A 20647-nucleotide genomic window follows, 5' to 3' on the forward strand; every position below is an offset into this window, starting at 1 on the left:
TAATAATAATAATAATAATAATAATAATAATAATAATAATAATAATAATAATGTTGCACAAACGTTTTATGGGTCCTGAAGGTTGTGGGATTGCACAAGAAACTTTTATTTACTTCATTCTTTCTTTTTTTGCACTCATTATATTCACCCTAGTGCAAAAAAGAAAGAGTAATGTATATAAAAATACATTTTTTCTCCCTTTACATTTTGTAAATTTGTATAGGGCTATCCATGTAAATGCTAATAATAATAATATTATTATTTTGTGGGTTCAGAGAAGATGCCAGCCACAGATGCTGGCGAAACGTCAGGAATAAACTCTTCTAGAACATGGCCACATAACCTGAAAAACCCACAAAAAACTATGGATGCCAGCCATGAAAACTTTCGATTTCACAATATTATTATTGTTTATGTATATATCCATGTACATGGCGATTCCCCCTTGCCTGGGTCTGCAGGCTCTCACCCCATAAAATAAAGGAGAAAAGGTTCTTTTCTTCCACCTTAGTCCCTGTATACTTTTATATACCTTACTCTCCAGCCTCCCATATAGATTCCCCCACAGCACACATGGCGTTCTCCTCAGCTTGCTTTCAAAGATGGTTTCCCTCCCTTTATTTGACAGCGTTAATCATTTGCCCAGGCTTTATGTCACCAAGGAGGGGGAGAAAAAGAAACATGAATCTGGGTTTCATGTTGGCGGGAAGGTTTGCTTTTCTTTTCCCTCCCTCCTTAGCTCACTCTTCGTGTTGTGAAACTTGATTCTGGGGCTGGTTCTGATGGGGTTATATTTCCCCAGAAGGCAAGGCACTATAGGGATTTCCTGGGCATCCTCTGATCCCGAGTAGCCCCCTGGCCTCAAAAGCCCCCTGGAACTGGTTTCCTTTTGGGTGACCTCTAATCCTGGGAGCGCCAGTGTGGTATAGTGGTCTGGAGTCCAGGATTCGAACCCACGCTCAGCCACAGAAACCCACTGGGTCACTTTGGGCAAGTCGCACACTCTCAGGCTCAAAGGAACGCAAAGGCAAACCCACTCTGAACCAAGCTTGCTAAGAAAAACCTATGATAGGTTTGCTTTAGGGTTGCCATAAGTTGGAAACTACTTGAAGGCACACAGCAGCAACCATTTATTTATTTACTTTATTTATATGCTGCCTTTCTCTCCAGGCCAGGACCCAAGGCACGTTAGTAATGTTTACAATAAAAGGTTAAGACCAATTTTAAAAACACCACACCAAAACACCATAAAAACTGATTTAAAAACCAATCCTATGTGTGAGTTTGGATTTTTGTTGTTGGCGACTGCTGTTTGGGGGAATTGCATTGGTTACTTGAATGCAATGTTCCCTTTTGTTCCATTCCCAGAAACAATGGATTGTTGTATGTTGGTTCATTTTAATTTCGTGTTTTATTGGTTTCACAAAAAATAGAACAGATGTAACAAATCTAACATTGTCAAATAACAAACAAACTGAGGATGCTGATGAGGAGGTTCTTGTGTTTTAGGTTGGATCTTGGGGAAAGTTACTGTTCTGATTACAACTCCCAGAATTCCCCAGTGAGCAGTGGGGGTTCTGGGAGTTGTAGTCCAAACAGGGAATTTCCCCAGATTTGTTATTGTTCTTTGCCTCCAAATTATTTATTTTATTTATTTATTTGATTTATATTCTCCCTTTCTCCCCAAATGAGATTCAATTAGATTTTTGATTTATATGGCGACCCTAAGGAGAAGCTATCACACAGGGTTTCCTTGGCAAGTTTCTTCAGAGGGGGTTTGCCCTGGCTGCCATCTGAGGCTGAGAGAGTGTGATTTGCCCAAGATCACCCAGTGCATTTTTATGCTCAAATGGGGAATTGAATCCTGATCTCTAGAATCGTAGCTCAGCATCGTAAACCACTATACCAAGCTGGCTCTCTACTCTCCCCAAATACTTGTCCTTCATCTAACAGAAATTATTGTGAAAGCAATTCTTTGGTTGGATCCAAACAGGAACTCTTCCCAAGCTCTGGTCTTTAAGCTCACCGCAATTACTGCCAAAATGATTCTTTTGCAGCAAATCAGTTGGGGAAAGTCCATCTGTTGCTGATCTAATGGTAGGGTACTTTAAAACAGGGGGAAAGGGGGAAAAGCTAGCTGCTGAGAGGCCTCCCTGGGTTATTTATTTGACTACCTGGAAGCCGCCAGGTGAGATGGCCTGCCCTGCCTGCCCAAGGCACATTCCTCCTCCTTGGAGTTTTAACCCATCTTTTTGCCCTCTCTCTTTATTGCAGAGTGGCTGTTTGGTGGTGGTGGTGATGATGGTTTTTAACAAAAGCCTCAAGGGTCCATCTCCTAGCAAGGGCACAGTTGTGCTGACACAGATCCTTCCTGTCCTTGGAATGCATGCATCAAGCCTCGATGATTGTGTGTTTGCGTGTGTGTGCGCGCATGTGCACACGTGCACATACAAAATCAGGAAGGGCCACCCAGAGACAGGGTGGAAGTTGGACATGCAACCATTCCTGCAGGCTGAGACCTTTCTCTGAAGTCCTTTGTTACTGCAGGTTGAGTCTTCCTTATCCAAAATATTTGGGACCATAAGTGTTTGGAATATTTTGGATTTTGGCATTCCGCATAAAGGAGACTCAACCTGTATTTTTTTAAACTGGTGCTGTGAGCCTATTTACCTTCTGAGCTTTTTCTTGTAGTGGTCTTCCTCTGGTGATTAAAAGGGCTGAAACAATGGTTTTAATATCATTTTAGAGCTTTAGCTATATTTGCACTTTGGTTTGCTGTCTGTAAGGATGAAGAGCAGTTTAAAACTGTCTTAATAAATAATGAAGGATGATTTTGCTAAATGGTCGACATCTAGGATCTTACAAGAAGTAAGCAATTGGAAGTGAAGCCAAAATATATTTTATGCATGATCTGCATCTGTTAAGTACATGATTTTTTAAAAATTGTGTTGTACATGCTTGAAATGGTTTAACACATGGCATGTTTGATAGGAGAAGGCGTTTTGTCAGGATTGTATCTGGCTTTGACTTACTGCACTTCATAATACTATTCATCCCCAAGTTTTAAGGAATCCAGGGCAAGGCTGCCAGTTAAGAGCTAGGAGATACAGTGTTCATTGCAAATTTCATCTCCAGCAACATTGGTGGATGAGTGTGCAAAGGGATATTCGTAGTACTTCTGAGACTAACTGAAAGAAAGAAGCTGATAACCTGAACTTTCATAGACTTAAGTCTTTTTCCTGGTGAATGGTTCATCATGAATATCTATAAATCCAACATAATTTTGCTTCAACATCCAATGTTACAACAAACAATTTTGTTGGCTTATATATAAGATCCCAAACCTTGAAAAGTTACTTTTGGTCTGCAAAGTAATTTCCCCCGAGCTCTGATTTAAAAATAGAACGAATGCAAAGCTATTTGAGAATGACTGTGTTCGAATTATAGCCTGTACTCTGGAAAATTGCAGGGATTCGAACACTGGTTTCCCAAAGTCCTGGTCTAGCATTCAAGCCACCAAACCATGCTGACTATCATGAACAAAGCTGAGACAAGTACAATTTGGATTACAAGTCGTGGTCTCTGGCAGTTTCAATCCCCTAAAAGGGAACTTTTCCAAGCTCTGGAAATAAAAATAACACCCAGTAGATGTAATATGGAGAAGAGACAACATTTCTAGGTACTGTAAAAAGAGATGATTTTATTCTTGAAAATAGCCCAGTGCCTTTTGGCCTAGAAATATTTTTATGGCTACCATCAGGTGATTACAATTTTAAAACCGACCTGCAGGGATTCTAAAAAGTGTATCTCTAAAACTTATTCTTAACAACTGATCATTTTGATGAAGAATGATGATTCAAACTGATAATTTTTTTTCTACGACTCATTTCCCAAGCTATTTTTTCTAAATCCTTCTTGTTGGTCTCCCCAAAGTCCTTTCCAATAATAATAATAATAATAATAATAATAATAATAATAATAATGGTGCAGATGACAAATGTACAGGCTGTGCAATCTTCTTCGTTTATACTAAAAGTATTGATAAATGACAAGATACCAAAAATGATGGTGTGTGTTATCACCCACCTCCCATTGATTCAGCTGAAATAACTAGGTGCTTTTTCTTTTAGTTCTTCAGCTGCTACTACACTTCACAATTAATGCAGTTTGAAAGTGGATTAACTGTTGTTAGCTCATCCTATTGAATCCTAGGATTTGTAGTATGTTCTCTGACAGACAAGGCTAAATCTATCAAAACAACAAATCCCAACAGTGAGCCATGACAGTTAAAAGCAATGTCAAGCTGCATTATTTCTGCAGTGTAGATACAGCCAATGTGGGTTCTTGATGCTTATGTGGGGAAGGAACTTTCACTAGATGCTTCTTACATAGAATATCCCAGGTTCAGCCTCCAGCATCTCCTCCCTAAAATCCCAGAGCCCAACTTCCACTACCTAAGTGTGGCAGATACTGTGTATACAGCAAGTTTTACACAGTATAAAATTATAGCACAGGGTTTCCCAGTGTGATAAGGGTCAGAACCCCTGTCCCTTTCATAGATGTGTGTGTTGGTGTTATTAGCTGCCCTGACAACCCTGTGAATAAGCTCCATATCCCCCTATTCTCAGCCTCTCTGCTCAAATCATGCAGGTTCAGGCCCGTGTCCTCCCTGATGGAGTCCATCCATCTGACATGTGGTCCTCCTCTTTTTCTACTGCCCTCTACCTTTCCCAGCATTGTTGTCTTTTCTAATGATTCATGTCTTCTCATGATGTAGCTAAAGTACAACAGCCTAAATTTAGCCATCTTGGCTTCTAGGGAGAGTTCAGGCTTGATTTGTTCTAGGACTCAATTTTTGTCTTTTTGACTATCCACCGTATTCTCAGCACTCTTCTCCAGCATCACATCTCAGATGAGCTTGTTTTCTTCCTATCTGCTTTCTTCACTGTCCAGCTTTCACATCTGTACATAGTAATGGGGGAAACAATAGCTTGGACAATTCTGACTAGTATTCAATTGTATATCTTTACACTTCAGGACCTTGTCTAGTTCTTTCATGGCTGCCCTTTTCATTCCTGGTCATCTTCTGATTTCTTGGTTGTAGCGTCCGTTCTGATCAGTGTTTGATCCAAGGTATGGGAAATCTTTGTTTCATGTCTCTCATTATCTAGGTTGAACTTATGTAAATCCTCCATGGTCACTATTTTTTTTCTTTATGTTCAGTGGTAGACCATTGCACTTTCGTCTGTGACTTTGTTTAGTAATTGTTCCAAGTCTATGATGCTTTCTGCTAGTAGTATGGTGTCATCTGCGATTATTAGATTGTTGATGTTCCTTCCTCCTGTCTAAACCTCTTCATATGACATTATTTGCATACAAGTTGAGCAAATAGGGTGATGGGGAATTTCAAGAGTTGTTGATAGCTACCGGTTTCAGAAAACCCGCGCTGAGGGGGATTTGGCCCAGATCGGGTGTGCAAAACCCTAATCCAGGTGTGTAAAAACTGGCACCAGTGGGAACTACCCACTTTTAAATTGGGTTCAACATCAGGGTATATGGTAGTGTGAATGGCCCCCGGGTTGTGTGACAAGTAACACAATACAGCACACTCCCCCTCCCAAAATTTATTTATGTATTTACAGGTATTTATTTTACATGCTGCCTTTCTCTTAACATGGGACCCAAAGCCACTTATGACACAGTTAAAACGAGATAAACCTGAAAGCCTGATGATTAAAAAGTTATTTAGATGACTATATTAAAGCACAATTAATTTAAAAAGTATAAAATCTTTTCAAAACATTTATAATTTTTATATTGAAAATCCCCCCCCCCCCCATTGCAGGACTATAGTTTGCATCCTGCATTTCTCTTAATTGTAACTGTAATGTTCTCCCAACTTTACAATAAAGATCAAAATGCAGCACACTCCCCCTCCCTTATACACAATCAATAATCAAAATGCCTATTAAAATGGGCATTTAAGAGGAAAAGGTCTGGGCTCTTTTAGAATTTGGGGCCTGGATAGGGTGGATTGGAAGCAGTGGGGATGTGAAGGATATGTGGTTATCTGGGGGAGCCCCATGAGGTTGGATGCAATCCCAGCTACAGAAATTCACCACTCCTGCTGTGGCATTACTGAGCTTGACTCCACAGTGATTTGAATACAAGAATGTTTCATATATGCCCATATCAGCATGGGAGATCTCAGCTCTGACCATGGTTCATACCTGAAATAAGAGATGGGCAAACTCTTTTAGGAACTGGGCAGCAGGATGAGGCAAAACTTGGAAGTACTAGAAGCTTTTCAAGGTAGGAAAAGCAACTTTGGGAAGTTAAGTTATGACCATGCAAAGCTATGGCTGGCTCTGCTGTTAGGCAGAGTGATTCAACTGCCCTGGGCAGCAGATTGGTATTTAATTTATTATTTAATTTATTTATCACAAGGAGGGATACTTGGGGCATTTTCTGCTTTGGATGCCAAAATAACTTGACTGGGCTTGGATACTGTGTGGCTTGACATGTGTTGAAGGGGTGCAGCTAAAAGTCCTGGGTTGGCTTGGACCAAGGCAACAAACAGTAACTGGCTTTCTATTGATTTGTCCCAACTAGAGTAGATCCACTTAGTCAGTTGTTGAATGGTGAGTCAACACATAGATAAATCTAATGCATTCCATGGGCCTAGCCTAGTCTAGAACTTAAAAGATAATTTACAACTATGGCGGGTTCCACACCGCCAAAAAGTATGGGCTCGGCACATACTAGGGTTAGGAAGGGGTGTCCTTGTACGTGCTGAGCACGTACAAAATGGCAGCACCCATTCTACATGGGCACCGCCATTTTGACGTAGTGGACACTTAGTGTCCGCACATTGCGGCATGGAAATGATGCCACAAGTGTGCCATTGGCGCCTTGTGGCATCATAACCATGCCACAAAAAGAAGCTGCTTTTTGCGGCTTCTTTTTGCGGTGCTGGGGAACTGCACAGTTTGTCCGCTGTGGTTCCCTGGTGCAGCAAACACCGGCGCTGGCAGACCGGGCAGTCTGTAAAGCGCCTATGTGTTACCCACGAGTGATTTCCATATGCATCTTAGGAAGTAAACCAAGTCTACGAAAGCTTATGCTAAAACTTCTTTCACATACCGTTGGTCTCAAAGGTAATACAAGATCCCTTTGAATGCTGTTGGCCCTCTGTATCCGTGGATTGAACCATCCATGGCTTGAAAATATTCAAAAGAAATATGCGCACAGTCGGCCTTAAGTATCCATGCATTCTTTATCCATGGTTTCAATCATCCATGGCTTGAAAGCAAACTTTGATTTTGCCATTTATGGAGTTTGGTATTCACTGGGGGTCTTGGAACCAAACCCCAACAGATATCAAGTGCCCACTGTAAATTCCAATAATGAAATCGTGATTTTGCCATTTTATATAAGGGACACCATTTTACTATGTTGTTGTATTTAATGGGACTTGAACATCCATGGGTTTTGGTATCCAATGGGGTGGAGGCTGGAACCAAACCCCAACTGATACCAGGTGCCCACTGCACTTCCAAATACCATGTTTCAGTTGAGAGGATTTATGGAAACACTCAGTTCATTGTTCATCTTGTTGTCATTGTTTGAGGAAGTGTCAGCTGCATTTTGCAAACACAGTCGGATGCGTTGGGGAAACCAGAACATTGTCTTCCTTCTTAATGGAGTTGCAAGCTTATCTGAAAGTAAAGTGCTGGAAGGTATTCAAATATTAGCTTTTTTCTTCCTCTGTGCTAAACAGAAAATTGCTTGTGTTGAGCTTTTTATAAGAAAACAAAACATCTTCTGGTACTTGTTGTAGAAGGGGGACTGGATTCAGGTTACATGATGAGTTCTACTCCACATCATAGCCTGTGATAGCAACTAACTAATTAAAACTGATGAAGGCCTGTTACAGACTGCCAAAATAAAGCTGCTTCGGGTCTCTTTGGAGGTATGCCGTTTAAATGATGCATGCATCCTAAGAATCTGGAAGCTGCACCAAAGCTGCACTCCAGTGTTTAGGAATGGAGCGTGGCTTTGGCGCGACCTCTGGACTCTTAGGACCCATGCATCATTTAAACAGCATACCTCCAAAGAGACCCGAAGCAGCTTTATTTTTGGCAGTCTGTAACAGGCCAAAGTTATTTGATTAAGTTAGGCTTTTTTTAACAAAGAAAAGGCACTTAACTTAAAATGAAACTTTTAACTTAATTGATTGACTTCAGTTGTACTTTCAGCATTAATTTATTCCACAAACTAAGTTATGATGTATTAATGAAAAGAAAAACCAACAATTGGTATATTTCTCAACTAGCTGTTCAATAATTACATAAAGCTATAGGGATTATTTATTTATTTATTTATTTATTTATTTATTTTCATGATTGGAGTATTTCAGTTAATTCCAAGGATTTTAACCAATCAGTTTAAAGGCATCAGCTCGTAAAGGCAGTTTGTAAATAGATGAATAAACAATTTAAAAACCAGAAGTGTTTTTTTAAATAGTAATTTGAGTTAAACCAGTCTTACGATTAGCTGAGCACATTTACCTTTTCTTGCTAACTTTCCTATCTCTGTCCACAGTTGAATGGCTGGCAAGGCTGATACTCTGTATGCAAAAGCTCCCAAATTTTGATATTGACTATCTCCATTTAAAAAAGGAACACGGTGCAGGGGATATGAAAGAAATTGTGCAAGGCTGCTGCCAGCCAGAACAGAAAACATTAGACTTGGTTGGCTACCAGTATGCTGGTGACAGAGCTTAGAAAATGTTGCATGAAATGTAAAGTCATTACTCATCACCTTTATTTAATTAATGAGGCTGAAGGTAGCAACATTTAAACTGTTTTAATGAGACTGGAGCAACATTAGGGTTTTTATTCTACTGGTTCATTACACCTAGAGTAAATCTTTTCAACCAGTTGTTCAATAGTGACTCACCACAAAGGAAAATCTCGTTTTGGGGGGCGTTTTTTGTATTGTTACAGTTTTTAAAAAATGTATTTCAAAAACCAGTTAAAATGTTCTAAATAAAAAAAATACTTGTCACTAATTAATAATAAGAAAAAATAATGACCCTTAAAAAAATAAGGGTAATACCAGCATGTTTGATTTTTCAGTAACAGTTTCCAAACCTGGAACCCTATTATGTTTTTTATTACTGTATCTGTTTTTAGGCATATGAATATCTTAAGATTGCAAACATCCAACAAGGCTCTTGATTCTTTGTAGGCTCCTCTATGTTGTGTTGCAAGTTTGCTTTAGGAATCCCCCTCCCAGACTTCAAAAGTGTTTTCCATCTCACTAAACCACAGACAGGTGTGGGCCTATTATTTGGGGAGCAGGTGAAGCAATTCACAGAGTTCTGTGGGTAGTGGCCAGAAGTGCTTTTTAGAGGTTATCCCTTTGTTTCAAAGCTAATTGCCTCAGGCAGGAAAGAAAAGAATCCTGGGATTCTTGAATCATGGAGAGATTGGGACCAGAGGAAGCAGGAAATGCAAGAGTTACACTTTTGATACAATTCTAACAAAAAGAAGAAATAATTTTGTTACCATATTGGAAGAATTGGAACAAAAATTGTAACAAAATCAGGTTTTTTTGTGAGTTTTTTGGGCTATGTGGCCATGTTCTAAAAGAGTTTATTCCTGACGTTTTGCCAGCATCTGTGGCTGGCATCTTCAGGGATGGTGGCAAAACATCAGGGATGAACTCTTCTAGAACATGGCCACACAGCCCGAAAAACCCATTAAAAACTATGGACGCTAGCCATGAAAGCCTTTGACTTCACATTGTAACACAATTGTTTCTTCTTATCCAAAATATATATTTTGCAGCTTCTTGCAATATGCTGGTGTATAAGCTTTAAGGAAACAACAACAAAATGATGATTAAAATGGCAGTTTTTATTTATTTGCTGAAACTGTACATTATGCAGTAGCTGAAGTTCTGTAAAATACCACAGAAGAGCATATGCACATATACCTTCCAACTGTGTTGATTTGAGAGAAACAGTCCTGATTAATCCTCTGATGTCCCACTTTGTCAGCTGCTTTTAAAATGTCCCAGTTTCTCTCTCCTTCGCCCCTTATGTCCTTATCTAAAAATCTCAGATTCCAGGCAGTCAGGGAAATAAGACAACAATGCTTGGTAAAGCTGAAGGCAATGGGGAAAAAGTAGACCATATGCCATATGGATAGATTCAGTCAGGGAATCCTGTGAATATGTAAGAGCTGAGCAGGGCGGTTGGGGACTTTGAGATCTCTTACTTATAGCATTGACACCAGTTGAAGTCAACTTGAAGGCTGTTAACAACAACAACGGGATAAAGAATTGTGGCCCAGACCCAAATTGTACAATAAAAATTATTAGCGGAAATAAGTGTCATTTTTAAAAAAAACAAGAAAGGTGTTCCGATTTGTCTAAGCTTTTGTCGTTGTTGTGTGCCTTCAAGTTGTTTTTGATTTATGGTGACCCAAAGGTGAACTGATCATGGGGTTTTCTTGGCAAGGTTTGTGCAGAGGAAGTTTGTCATTGCCTTCCCCAGCACCACATGGGTTCTCTCTTCTAAGCTAGGAAGTGCTTTATATGGCAACTTCCCTTAAAAATCTCAGCTTCTAATATGGAGATGATTTATTCTTTCTAAATTAAGTTTTGCACAGCTTCAGACAGTTTGATTAGCTTCAAGAACTAGGGCTCCAAAGAGTAAAGAGAACTCTAAAAATTTATCACAGTAACATTTAGCTTGTGAGCTTCTACAGAGGCAGCTAGTTGGCCACTGTGAAAAACATTATCAGAAATTGGAAAAGTTGAACAGAACTGTTGTTTTGTACTGCAGCTGCCAGAATCCTTCAGCTAGCATGGTCTAGATATTCTTTGGGAAGCTCTTGTTATCCTAAGAAAAGATGCTGAGCTTGTGAGTTCTTTATTAGAGATTGCCTAACAATGAATGTTTAAAACAATCTTGCAATTGTAGAGGAAATACTAAGAACTTGTTAGTACCTCCAACAGTGTGCCAAACAGCTACTGGATGGTGCCACTCCATTTGTGCCCCTCTCAAAGGCATTTAGCAGTAGACAGAGAGGTTGGCGTCAGCCTGTATCTTTCCTTTCATTACATTTGCATTAAACATGTTAGACTGCTTTAGAAATAGGAGCTGGAGGGCACGTTTCAACCCTCTGTAATTAATATAACTTGTGTATCATTTTCATGAACCATTTGGATGCCAAAGCGCAGTTGATGGACAGCCTACACTGATTCTGCAGTATTTGCACCGCAATGTTATTCCACCCAAGGGTGTGGATGAGTGAAGGGAGAAGAAATTATCTCCGCTTCTTTCTGCTGGAATGAGTTCACATTAGGGCTCCTGCCTGAATTAAAGAAGTCTTAAGCCTCCTTCAGGCATACATAATAAATGTGAGGAGGGAAATGGCAGCTTGAACAGGAAAGCCAGCCGGCATTACATAAGGAGCTTCTCCAAGTGACGGGTCAGGATTCCAGATCTTTTAGATCAGTGCTTCTTGAACTGTTTGATACAGGGGATCATAGTGTGGCAGGAGCTGGTGCGCATTGACAACCATTGCTGTTTTTTTTCCTGCCACTGGTTACAGGTGCTACAAAATTCTCTTTCTCCAATGCAGGGCAATAGTGGTGGCTGATTTTCATGTCAGTGAAGTGGTAAATCGCATTCCTGGTCCTAGTCCTAACTTTATTGGAGTTACCCAAGGTTCTGGTCCCTACCTGCCCAAGTAGCTTCAGCATCCTTAAGCACTCCTTTAAGTTTAGACAAAAACCTGAAGCAGAATCACCACCCATCTGTCAGTGGAGTGTCCAGTTATCCATGGTGGGAGGGATCCTAAATTTGGTAATTTCCAGGCTGTACAACAGCAGATATAGCCCTAATGTGTTAGTACTTCTCTATATGTCAAGATATTTTTCCTTCCATTAGAAAACATTCCAGTGGGACTCATTCTCCCATATGAGCTTCCCTGTGTTTTGAGATCTCCCTGAGTTGCCCTTCTCTCTGTCCCGCCACCCAGTCAGGTGGGAACATGCAAGAGGTCCTTCTTGGTGGCTGCCCCCAGGCTTTGGAACTCCCTTCCCAGAAAGGTTGACTGCCATTTTCCTTACTATCTTTCTGAAGACAGGTTAACGAATATTTTTTTTTTGGGCAGGCCACTGAAGATTGAATACTACAGGGAACTGAGACTAGCAGAATTGTATAGTATTACCTAGCTGTGTTTTGTTTATTTGTTGTATTTAATAGCTATGTTTTTAACTAGTTTTAAAGATTTTTTAAACTTAATATTTAGTGTCTTTTAAGCTACATTTCTTTTAACTATTATATGCTGCCTTGAGACTAAGACTGGGGATAAAGAGAGATACAAATCTAAATTATATAACATAACATTATATTAATAAGTATACAAAGGGATCTTGTAGCTGTATGCATCTGAGGAAGTAGGCTCAAGTCTACAAAAGCTAATGCTGCCAACTTCTTTCTTTCAATCGGTTTCAAAGGTTCTACAAGATCACTTTGCATACTGATTTTCCAGACTAGCATGGCTATATCTTTGAATTATATTAATAACAATCACCACCACCACCTTGGTTTGGGATTCTGCAGAGATGGTGTGTGAATTCACTCTCTTTTCTTTCTTCCCTGTAGTGAGTCAGATGGCAACCCCAGCACAGAAGATGAGTCCAGTAAGGGCCAAGAGGATTTATCTCCGCATCCTCTTGCCGGCACATCAGATGGCACTACTGGCTTAAGCCTTCCTAGCCATATGGAGCCAGTCTACATGCAGCAGCTTGGAAACTCCAAAATATCTTTAAGCTCTTCGGGAGTTCTGTTGAATGGAAACTTGATGCCTTCCAGTCCTTCTCCTGTTTTTCTTAATGGCACCTCATTCATCCAAGGGCCCAATGGTGTCCTTCTGAATGGCCTCAGTATAGGGGCCTCACAAGCATTGTCGTCAACTCCACCCAAAACATCCTCGAATGAGTTGAGCAATGGGGTCTCCATGACTGACATCTTAGCCTCTTCTCCAGAAGATGTGAAAGACTTCAAAATCCTGCAGACCTCCCTGGCCAACTCCATTGCCTCGTCATCGTCATCAACAACTATAACCTACAGCCCCAGTCCTGTCCCTGCCTCTTTCCCAGGCTTGATACCTAGCATGGAGGTGAAAAGAGAAGAGAGTGAAGAAGCCATAGTATCACAAGATGGCAGCTCTGTGGTTACTTTTACAGCTCCTGTCCAAATAAACCAATATGGTGTTGTTCAGCTCCCTAATTTGGCAACCGGTGGCCAGTTACTTAATGGAGGCATCAGTTTTTCCCCAGTACAGCTGCCGTCTGTTTCAGTATCAACTTCTCAAGGTATTGGCTGCTGTTGCTTCTACTCTTTTTTCTTCTTGGCTATGTACACAATGGATCAGGTCCTAGGGCAGCTTTCTGTGTGTGAATGGATTCCTTCCAGTAATCTACATAATAATAATAATAATAATAATAATAATAATAATTAGTAGTAGTAGTAATAGTACAAATCTAGTACATATTGAATCTCTCTTATCCAAAATACTTGGGACCAGAAATATTTTGGTTTTCAGATTTTTGTATATACATAACGAGCTAACCTGAAGATGGGACCCAAATCTGAACATGAAATTCATTTATGTTTTGTATACACCTTATGCACATAACCTGAAGGTAATTTTATACAAACTATTTTTATAAAATTTGTGCCTCAAACAAATTTTGTGTCACACTGAACTCTCGGAAAGCAAAGTTGTGACTGTCTCAGCCACCCATGTGGTTCATTGTGGAGGATTTTGGATTGCAGAATTCCAGATAAGGGAGACTCGATCTGAATTAGACCAGAATAGATCTAGCAAATGCTCATAGTAATGTAATCCCCCATGCTATCTTGGAGGATTCCCCCATTCCTTCAGGGATTTTCAAGGCAGAGGGAGAGTCAGTAAACCCTTCCCCCTCAGTAGGTGTCAGGATCTTTGCATCCACCCAGATAATTTATTTTGCTTGCACTCAATGGGCTGCAATTCACAGGTAGCTTCCCCCAGCTTCAGAACAACCCCATTGGTGTCTTTGGAATGAATGGCACATGCTTTTCAGGGGGCATCCTCACAAGGCTTTACTCTCAACCAGTCATGGACAGTAGCATTATATAGTGTGGCTGCTAAGAAAGGTGAACAAATGAAAATGTACTCATTACAGTAAAAAAAAAAGAATACTCGTTTACTGCTTTGTCAGTATTCAGAGTGATTTCATATATAGAAACAATTGGATGAATCAGTTGGTTCTGGGTTTTTTTGGATTTCTCACTCTTTCAATCCTGTTTTCTACATTGTGTTTGAACTTTTTTGAAAAAAATTCTGCATAAAAATTTATAGACATTTTAATGTACATTTTTTCCTGATACTCACATCTATCTATGCAACAGTGTCAGATTTTGGCCTGTCTGTTTTCGGTCTAAGAGAGGCTGCAGCAGTTTGCTTTTGCCTCAGTCTGCATGAAAGGACAAGATTCTGCCCTTTCCTCACCCACATACTGAGCTAATTGAGTGCAAATGACTTGTACATATTCAGATCAGCTTGCAGCAATTGAAATAAGCTAAGGACAACTGGGGAGAAGGCATGGCATTTTAAAAAGCAGCTGAAATAGTGGGATGGCAGGGGATTAATTAGGACATTCCTTGCCAAATTCAGATAGCTGGAGGAAATGAAAATTGATGTTTTGGGGAACTCTCTGGAACAGAATGGCATGGAAAGAGGCAGATGGGGAATAGCAACAGAAGGGGTAACTTTTTGCTGTCAGAACATGAAGCCTTTGGATTTAGGCCTGGGGTCTGGCTGCTGGGTGTGCAAGGTGTTTTTTCTTTCTCAAAATCAACAAGAAATATGTATCCGTGAAATAAATCAGCTACATCACAGATAAATCAGGCTGAATAGTGATGTCATGGTGCTTCTTGTTGAAATAAATAGCATATAAGTGATACTCAGTTGAAGACAGTGACCATTTTCTTCTAAAATGCACTTCCTTCCAGAGGCCATAAAAGCATTCAGAAATAGTCCCATGATGCAAAGCATGATTAATATGTGTGTGTGTTTATTTCGTTTTTTAAAAATCCAGATTTATCAGGCTTTACTAGTTCTTTACTGTGCTAACTTTGTATGGTATTTGGATCCCTTAGGAATGTCCACAAAACTATATTCATAGGGGGAAACGTAAAAATTAATCTTGTCTGTTCCAAAGCAATTTAAGGATTTTAAAAGTTAAACCAGTCTTTTAATCTTAGGTCAAAAATACATTAGGAACCAGTGGAGCTATTTTATAACTGATGAGGCACTTTCCATACACACAATGTTAAGTTCATAACTGAGCCATTTTATTTTGAATTTTCAAATGTTTCTGGCGGAGTGGGTTGGAGTAGTTGATCCCTTAAGATCCGCTCCAGTTCTATAGTTCTATCATTTTGGGGGTAAATTTTGCATATAAAGTACCACAAAGGACACAAATCTTGAGGATGAGGAGTAAGAAGATGCCTGTCTTAAGAGAAAAGTTGTTTATAGTCTATGAAATACTGGTTTTGTATACATAATTTGAATTGCATCAGTACAGATGCTATAAGAAGCTAAGGGTTTCCTAATCTCCAGTCTCCATAGTTGTTCTCCAACCTTTGAAGGAGAGCCTGGGAAGTAGTTTTGAGCTTCACCAACTGGGTGATATCCCAGATTTTAAAAATATCACTTTGTTCTTTGATGGGGTAGGATTTCATTGCTACGCCTTGCAAAGACTAATCTTGCTATGACTCACATGGTCAAAATGAAGCTGTGTTTCTTTTTTTGGCTCCTGAATCTCTTTTATTTAAAAGGCAGATCAAAGACTCAGAGAATGGATTCCTTCTATTATTGTATTAACCCCATGATCTGGTTTCTCAAAACCTTTGGGCGGAGCCACCAAAACTGAGGACAATATTGTCACAAAACCAGAGCTAGGGAAAAGTTAGTAGTTTGGACTACAACTCCCCAAATCCCTCAGCATGCATGACTACTGGGGGATTTTGAGAGCTGCAACCCAATAGGTATTTTGCTTTCCAACCTTAGTGTAAAACTAATACCACTAATCCACTCAGAATGTATAGCCATGCATTTGGGAGGCTCCTCTGAGGATCAAGCAAAAATCCAGATTTATATCTTTTTTTTTCTAGGTTGCTGCTGCCACACTGCATAATAAAGCAGTTTGTTACATACCTCCACTAATTGCTATAGGATTCTGGAATTTGTAGTTTGTTGGGAGCACCAGAGTTTTCTGACAGGGATGGCTAAATAGCTCGCAAAACTACAAATCCCAGAATTACATAGCATTGAGCCATGGAAGTTAAAATGCTGTCAAACTGCATTATGCCTGCAGTGTGTCAGCAGACCTAGTCTGGAACTCAAAGTGGCTTTCGTTGTTGTTGTGTGCCTTCAAGTTGTTTGTGACTTATGGCTACCTCAAGCAAATCTATCATGGTGTTTTCATGGCAAGATTTATTCAGAGGAGGTTTGCCTTCCCCTGAGGCTGAGAGCATGTGACTTGCCCAAGGTCACCCTGTGGGTTTCGTGGATGGTCTAGGACTCAAAGTGGGTTGCAACAGTTTAAAAAAAACATAGCTAAAACATACTAAAATCAAAAGTTAAAAATATTGTTAAACTATTCGTAAAACTAAACCAGTTTTAAAAATATATACCTATTAAAATAACAAATAAACAAAATACAGAATGACAGTACAGCACCGTTCTGCAAGGATTTCAGTAATTCTGCAGCAGCTGCTGCACAGCATGGCGGCAGGCAGTTGTCTGAACACATACCTTTCTCTGCTCCAGATCAGATAGGTGCCAGAGGCAGGAATGAGCCAGATTCATGCGCAGGATGCAACGAAACTGGCTTGTCATATCCTTCCCGTGAATTCAGGCCCCAGATAAGATTTGATTTTCTCTAAAACTCTTTCACTTGTCTTTTTTAGTAATCCATGGTATCTGTAGGAATCTCCTCCAGTAACAAATTTCAAATTATTTTACTCTCTTCCAGTCAGCTTCTTTCAGTGTCCAGCCTTCACATCCATACTTACAGATAGAAAATATTTGCTGTCAGGTTGGCTTTGACCTACAGCAACCTATATTACTTGCAGAAAATTTAAGATATAAAGATGATACTGTATTACAGTGGACCCCTTGGTATCCTCTGGGGTTTGGTTCTAGGCCCCCCTATGGATACCAAAATCTGTGGATGTTCAAGCCCCATTAAATATAATGGCACAGTAAAATGGTGTCCCCTATATAAAATAGCAAAATCAAGGCTTGCTTTTTTGAATTTATATTTTGTATTGTTTTTAAGATGTGGATGGTTGAATATGTGGATAAAAAAATCCATGGATACAGAGGGCCAACTGTATTAGCAGGAAGCTTAATCACTATAAAATCAGTTAGGTGAGTTAGAATATACAGTTTTACATATATATCATTTTTGATTTCATGGTGAAAATCTTTTCTGCCACTATAGACTCAACTATATCTTAGCTCCTCTATATGTGTATATATCTAAACAGCTTCTTTAGGAAAGTTGTATTTCAAAAATCACATGTGGCGCCAAAGCATGGATGTTGGAGAAACCTGAATATTTTATTTTATCATGTGCCACCACACAACATTAAGACTCTCTTTGTTTTGCTTTGTTTTTTTCCTTTCTGTCCCACCACAGGCAATATTTCCTTAAATCAAAGCACATCAGACAGCGGCACGTTTACAAGTGACTCTACAACCGCCCAACAAGGGAAAGTGTTTTTCAGTTCGCTTTCTCCCAGCACGGTGGTGTACACAGTCCCAAATTCGAGCCAGGCCATCGGACCAGTTAAACAAGAAGATCCGGAAACCAGCCTGATGTTTTCTCAAGTGATGCCTCTCGGACAGGATTCCCAACTCCCTGCTAGCATACCACCTTCAGACAACCTATCTAGCGGAGATCTTGAGCTAGGTGGCACCTCCTTAGTTAATGTGACTCTGGCACAGAACTTCTCCCTGGGACCCCCCTCTCTTTTGAATGCAGAGGAACTCAGCTCGGTTGTGTCAGAGAGCTTGCCTATTTCGGCTCCTGCAACCAGTGGGGCAACTGTTGTTTCCATTGGCAATGGCAACTATGCAACGCTTCAGAACTGTTCTCTCCTGTCCAGCCACGATCTGATGTCCCTATCCGCCATGCAGCCAACACTTGGAGGGATTGGTCTGGCAGCTAACAATCACGTCGGACCTCACCCATCCATGCAGGTGCACCCCCATTTTACCCGGGAGCAGCGGTTAATCCTGCAGTCAGTCTCCAACCTCAAGGAGAACTTCTTATCCGATCCTGACAAATCAGCAAGTGGCTCAATGATGCTGGATTCAAAAACCAAATACGTCATGAGCAATATGGTTGATGCCATCTGTGAGGAACTGGAGGCAGACAAAAAACAGCTGGCCAAACTCCAGACTGTACAGATGGATGAAGATATGCAAGATTTGTAAACCAACAAACAAAATGACACTTTTGGTTTGCTTTTCCTCACAAGGCCCTAGATTCTAGGGCTTAGAAGCACAGATGTTTTTCCCATCTAGTAAAAAAATATGCATACTGGACAACCCCGCCACCCCAAAAATAAAGCATACTTGAAGGGTCTACTTTAGATAAGTGGACATCTCCACTAGAAATGGGAGGTTGCCATGCACTGTTTGCATGAAATTTTAACTTTTATGACACCCGCTTTAGAGGAACTATAATGTGGGACAGGATGGTAGAAGAGAGGAGTATCAGCCAGACATTGGATGGTCTGGTACAGGATGGGTTGGCTTACTAATGTTTTCCAAATAGTTTCATTAGACATGCAACACTTCAATGTATTTTCAGAAAATATTAGATAGGAACAAGAATTGTCCTTCTAGAAAGACCGAGGAAGAAATAAGTCTCTTGCTTTTTAGTCTGGAAATGAGTTTACCTGTAGACAGTGGGCATTGACAGATGTGGACTTTCTTTTTGTTTTGTTATTTCAATTTTATTTGCTATCCTAAATAATACCTCACTAGCTACTGTTACCTTCTTGGTTGAGGTAGAAAGCAAGCACAATCGCAACTAAGAATTCCCCCCACCCCAATTTCCCTGTGTGTTTGTTTTCCAGCAGCGTTGAAATGTTTTTGAAACACTCACAAGGTTTGCAGTTTCTGAAATGTTAGAATCTTTTTTCTGTCTCTTTCTAAAGTTTTGGAATCAGTGCATTGGCAGAGGTGGGCAGAGAGGCCATTTTAGAATTTGAAATCATGTGTCTAAATAATGTTTAAATTGCTCTAAAGGGAACTCCTGTTTTTATTGGTATGGCAACTTCTGTTTATAGTTATGGGTATCCCTTTATCATTTTTAGAAGTGTTGAACAGTCCATTTTTTCTGACTGCTTAATTTATTTATTATTATTATTTTGGTGTGTTTTTGAATGGGATGTTATTTCTGGAAGCTTTTTGTTAAAAAAATTGTCACCTCACCCCCAGTAAAGGTTCATGATTTGTGTTTGGCCAATTTAGAGTCTAGACAAAGTGTTACTTATGTTCGATGTTAGAATATGAACAAATGCAATTTGGAGATTTTTTGACATGTTTCCCCACTTCCTATGGATTTATGCTTTCTGTTTTGGTTTTATGTGATGTTATAATATTTATGTGTTGTTGCTTTTTAAACAGAAAAACCAAAAATCCCACAGTGCCTTTTTTCCTAGTGGCCTTATATACCCTTGCTATGACAAGCACAGGCAACATGAATACACTGCTCTGCAGCAATCAAATTTTGGACTTGATTACTTCTCTGACAAATAAGAAAAGCATATTAATAGTCACTTGAGGTGAATTTGCCTAACTGGTGGAAAAGGGGAGGAGAGAATAAGTCTTGGACATGTATGGTTTGGTCAAAAGAGATCATGCTAGATTGATTAATCTTTCTGGATGTTGTAGCCATGTGTACATCCCAGTTTAAATTTGGAAGAAAAATGGTACACCTAAAAATGAAGGGAATAGCCGATCTTGGAAAAGTTATTATTTTGAACATGCTGGGAGTTATCGTTCAAAAAGTAATGTTTCCACGCTATGAGAAAGTCATCCCTCTAGACCGATCTTACCATTTAATCTCTTGTTCAGCCTGCTGTTCCCTAAACCAGAGCTGCTTCGGTTTACAATAGTGATCCCCCTAATAGGAGGATTGTGTAACAGCTTTTGCTGTAGTAGGTTTGGAATGGCAGTGTGGTCCAGTATTGAATCTCTATGCATAGATAATTTGGATTTCCTTTTGTGGCTAGAACCCTGTTGGTTAGTTCCAACAAGAGTAGAGCCACTCAATCAACTGTTGAATGGTGAGTCAACACATAGGTAAATCACATTGATTTGGATGGGCCTTTTTTGGTCAGGACTATCAGTAGTATTTAGGTCAAAGTCAGCATTTAGCAACAGCAACAATAAGCACAACTTTGAGCTCTAATAATACTGCATGTGACCAGAAAGGAGTGTTTGCCTGACTTTTTTTTAAAAAAAACAAACACCCATGTGACCCCCTCAAAATG

At 39.8% G+C, this 20647-nt stretch overlaps 1 protein-coding gene across 1 annotated transcript in view; it reads left to right on the forward strand.

Annotated features, from left to right (window-relative positions):
- SIX4 (SIX homeobox 4) overlaps positions 1–19361 on the forward strand; it is a 24219-nt gene extending 4858 nt beyond the window's left edge. Inside the window, 2 exon segments of the mRNA XM_042446580.1 lie at positions 12686–13398; positions 17779–19361. Of these exon segments, the coding sequence (XP_042302514.1) occupies positions 12686–13398; positions 17779–18578 (1513 nt within the window). The 3' untranslated portion in view covers positions 18579–19361.
- The last annotated feature ends 1286 nt before the right edge of the window (positions 19362–20647 follow it).

Source organism: Sceloporus undulatus, chromosome 1 (assembly GCF_019175285.1).
Source record: "Sceloporus undulatus isolate JIND9_A2432 ecotype Alabama chromosome 1, SceUnd_v1.1, whole genome shotgun sequence".
NCBI classification, from domain to species: Eukaryota; Metazoa; Chordata; class Lepidosauria; order Squamata; family Phrynosomatidae; genus Sceloporus; species Sceloporus undulatus.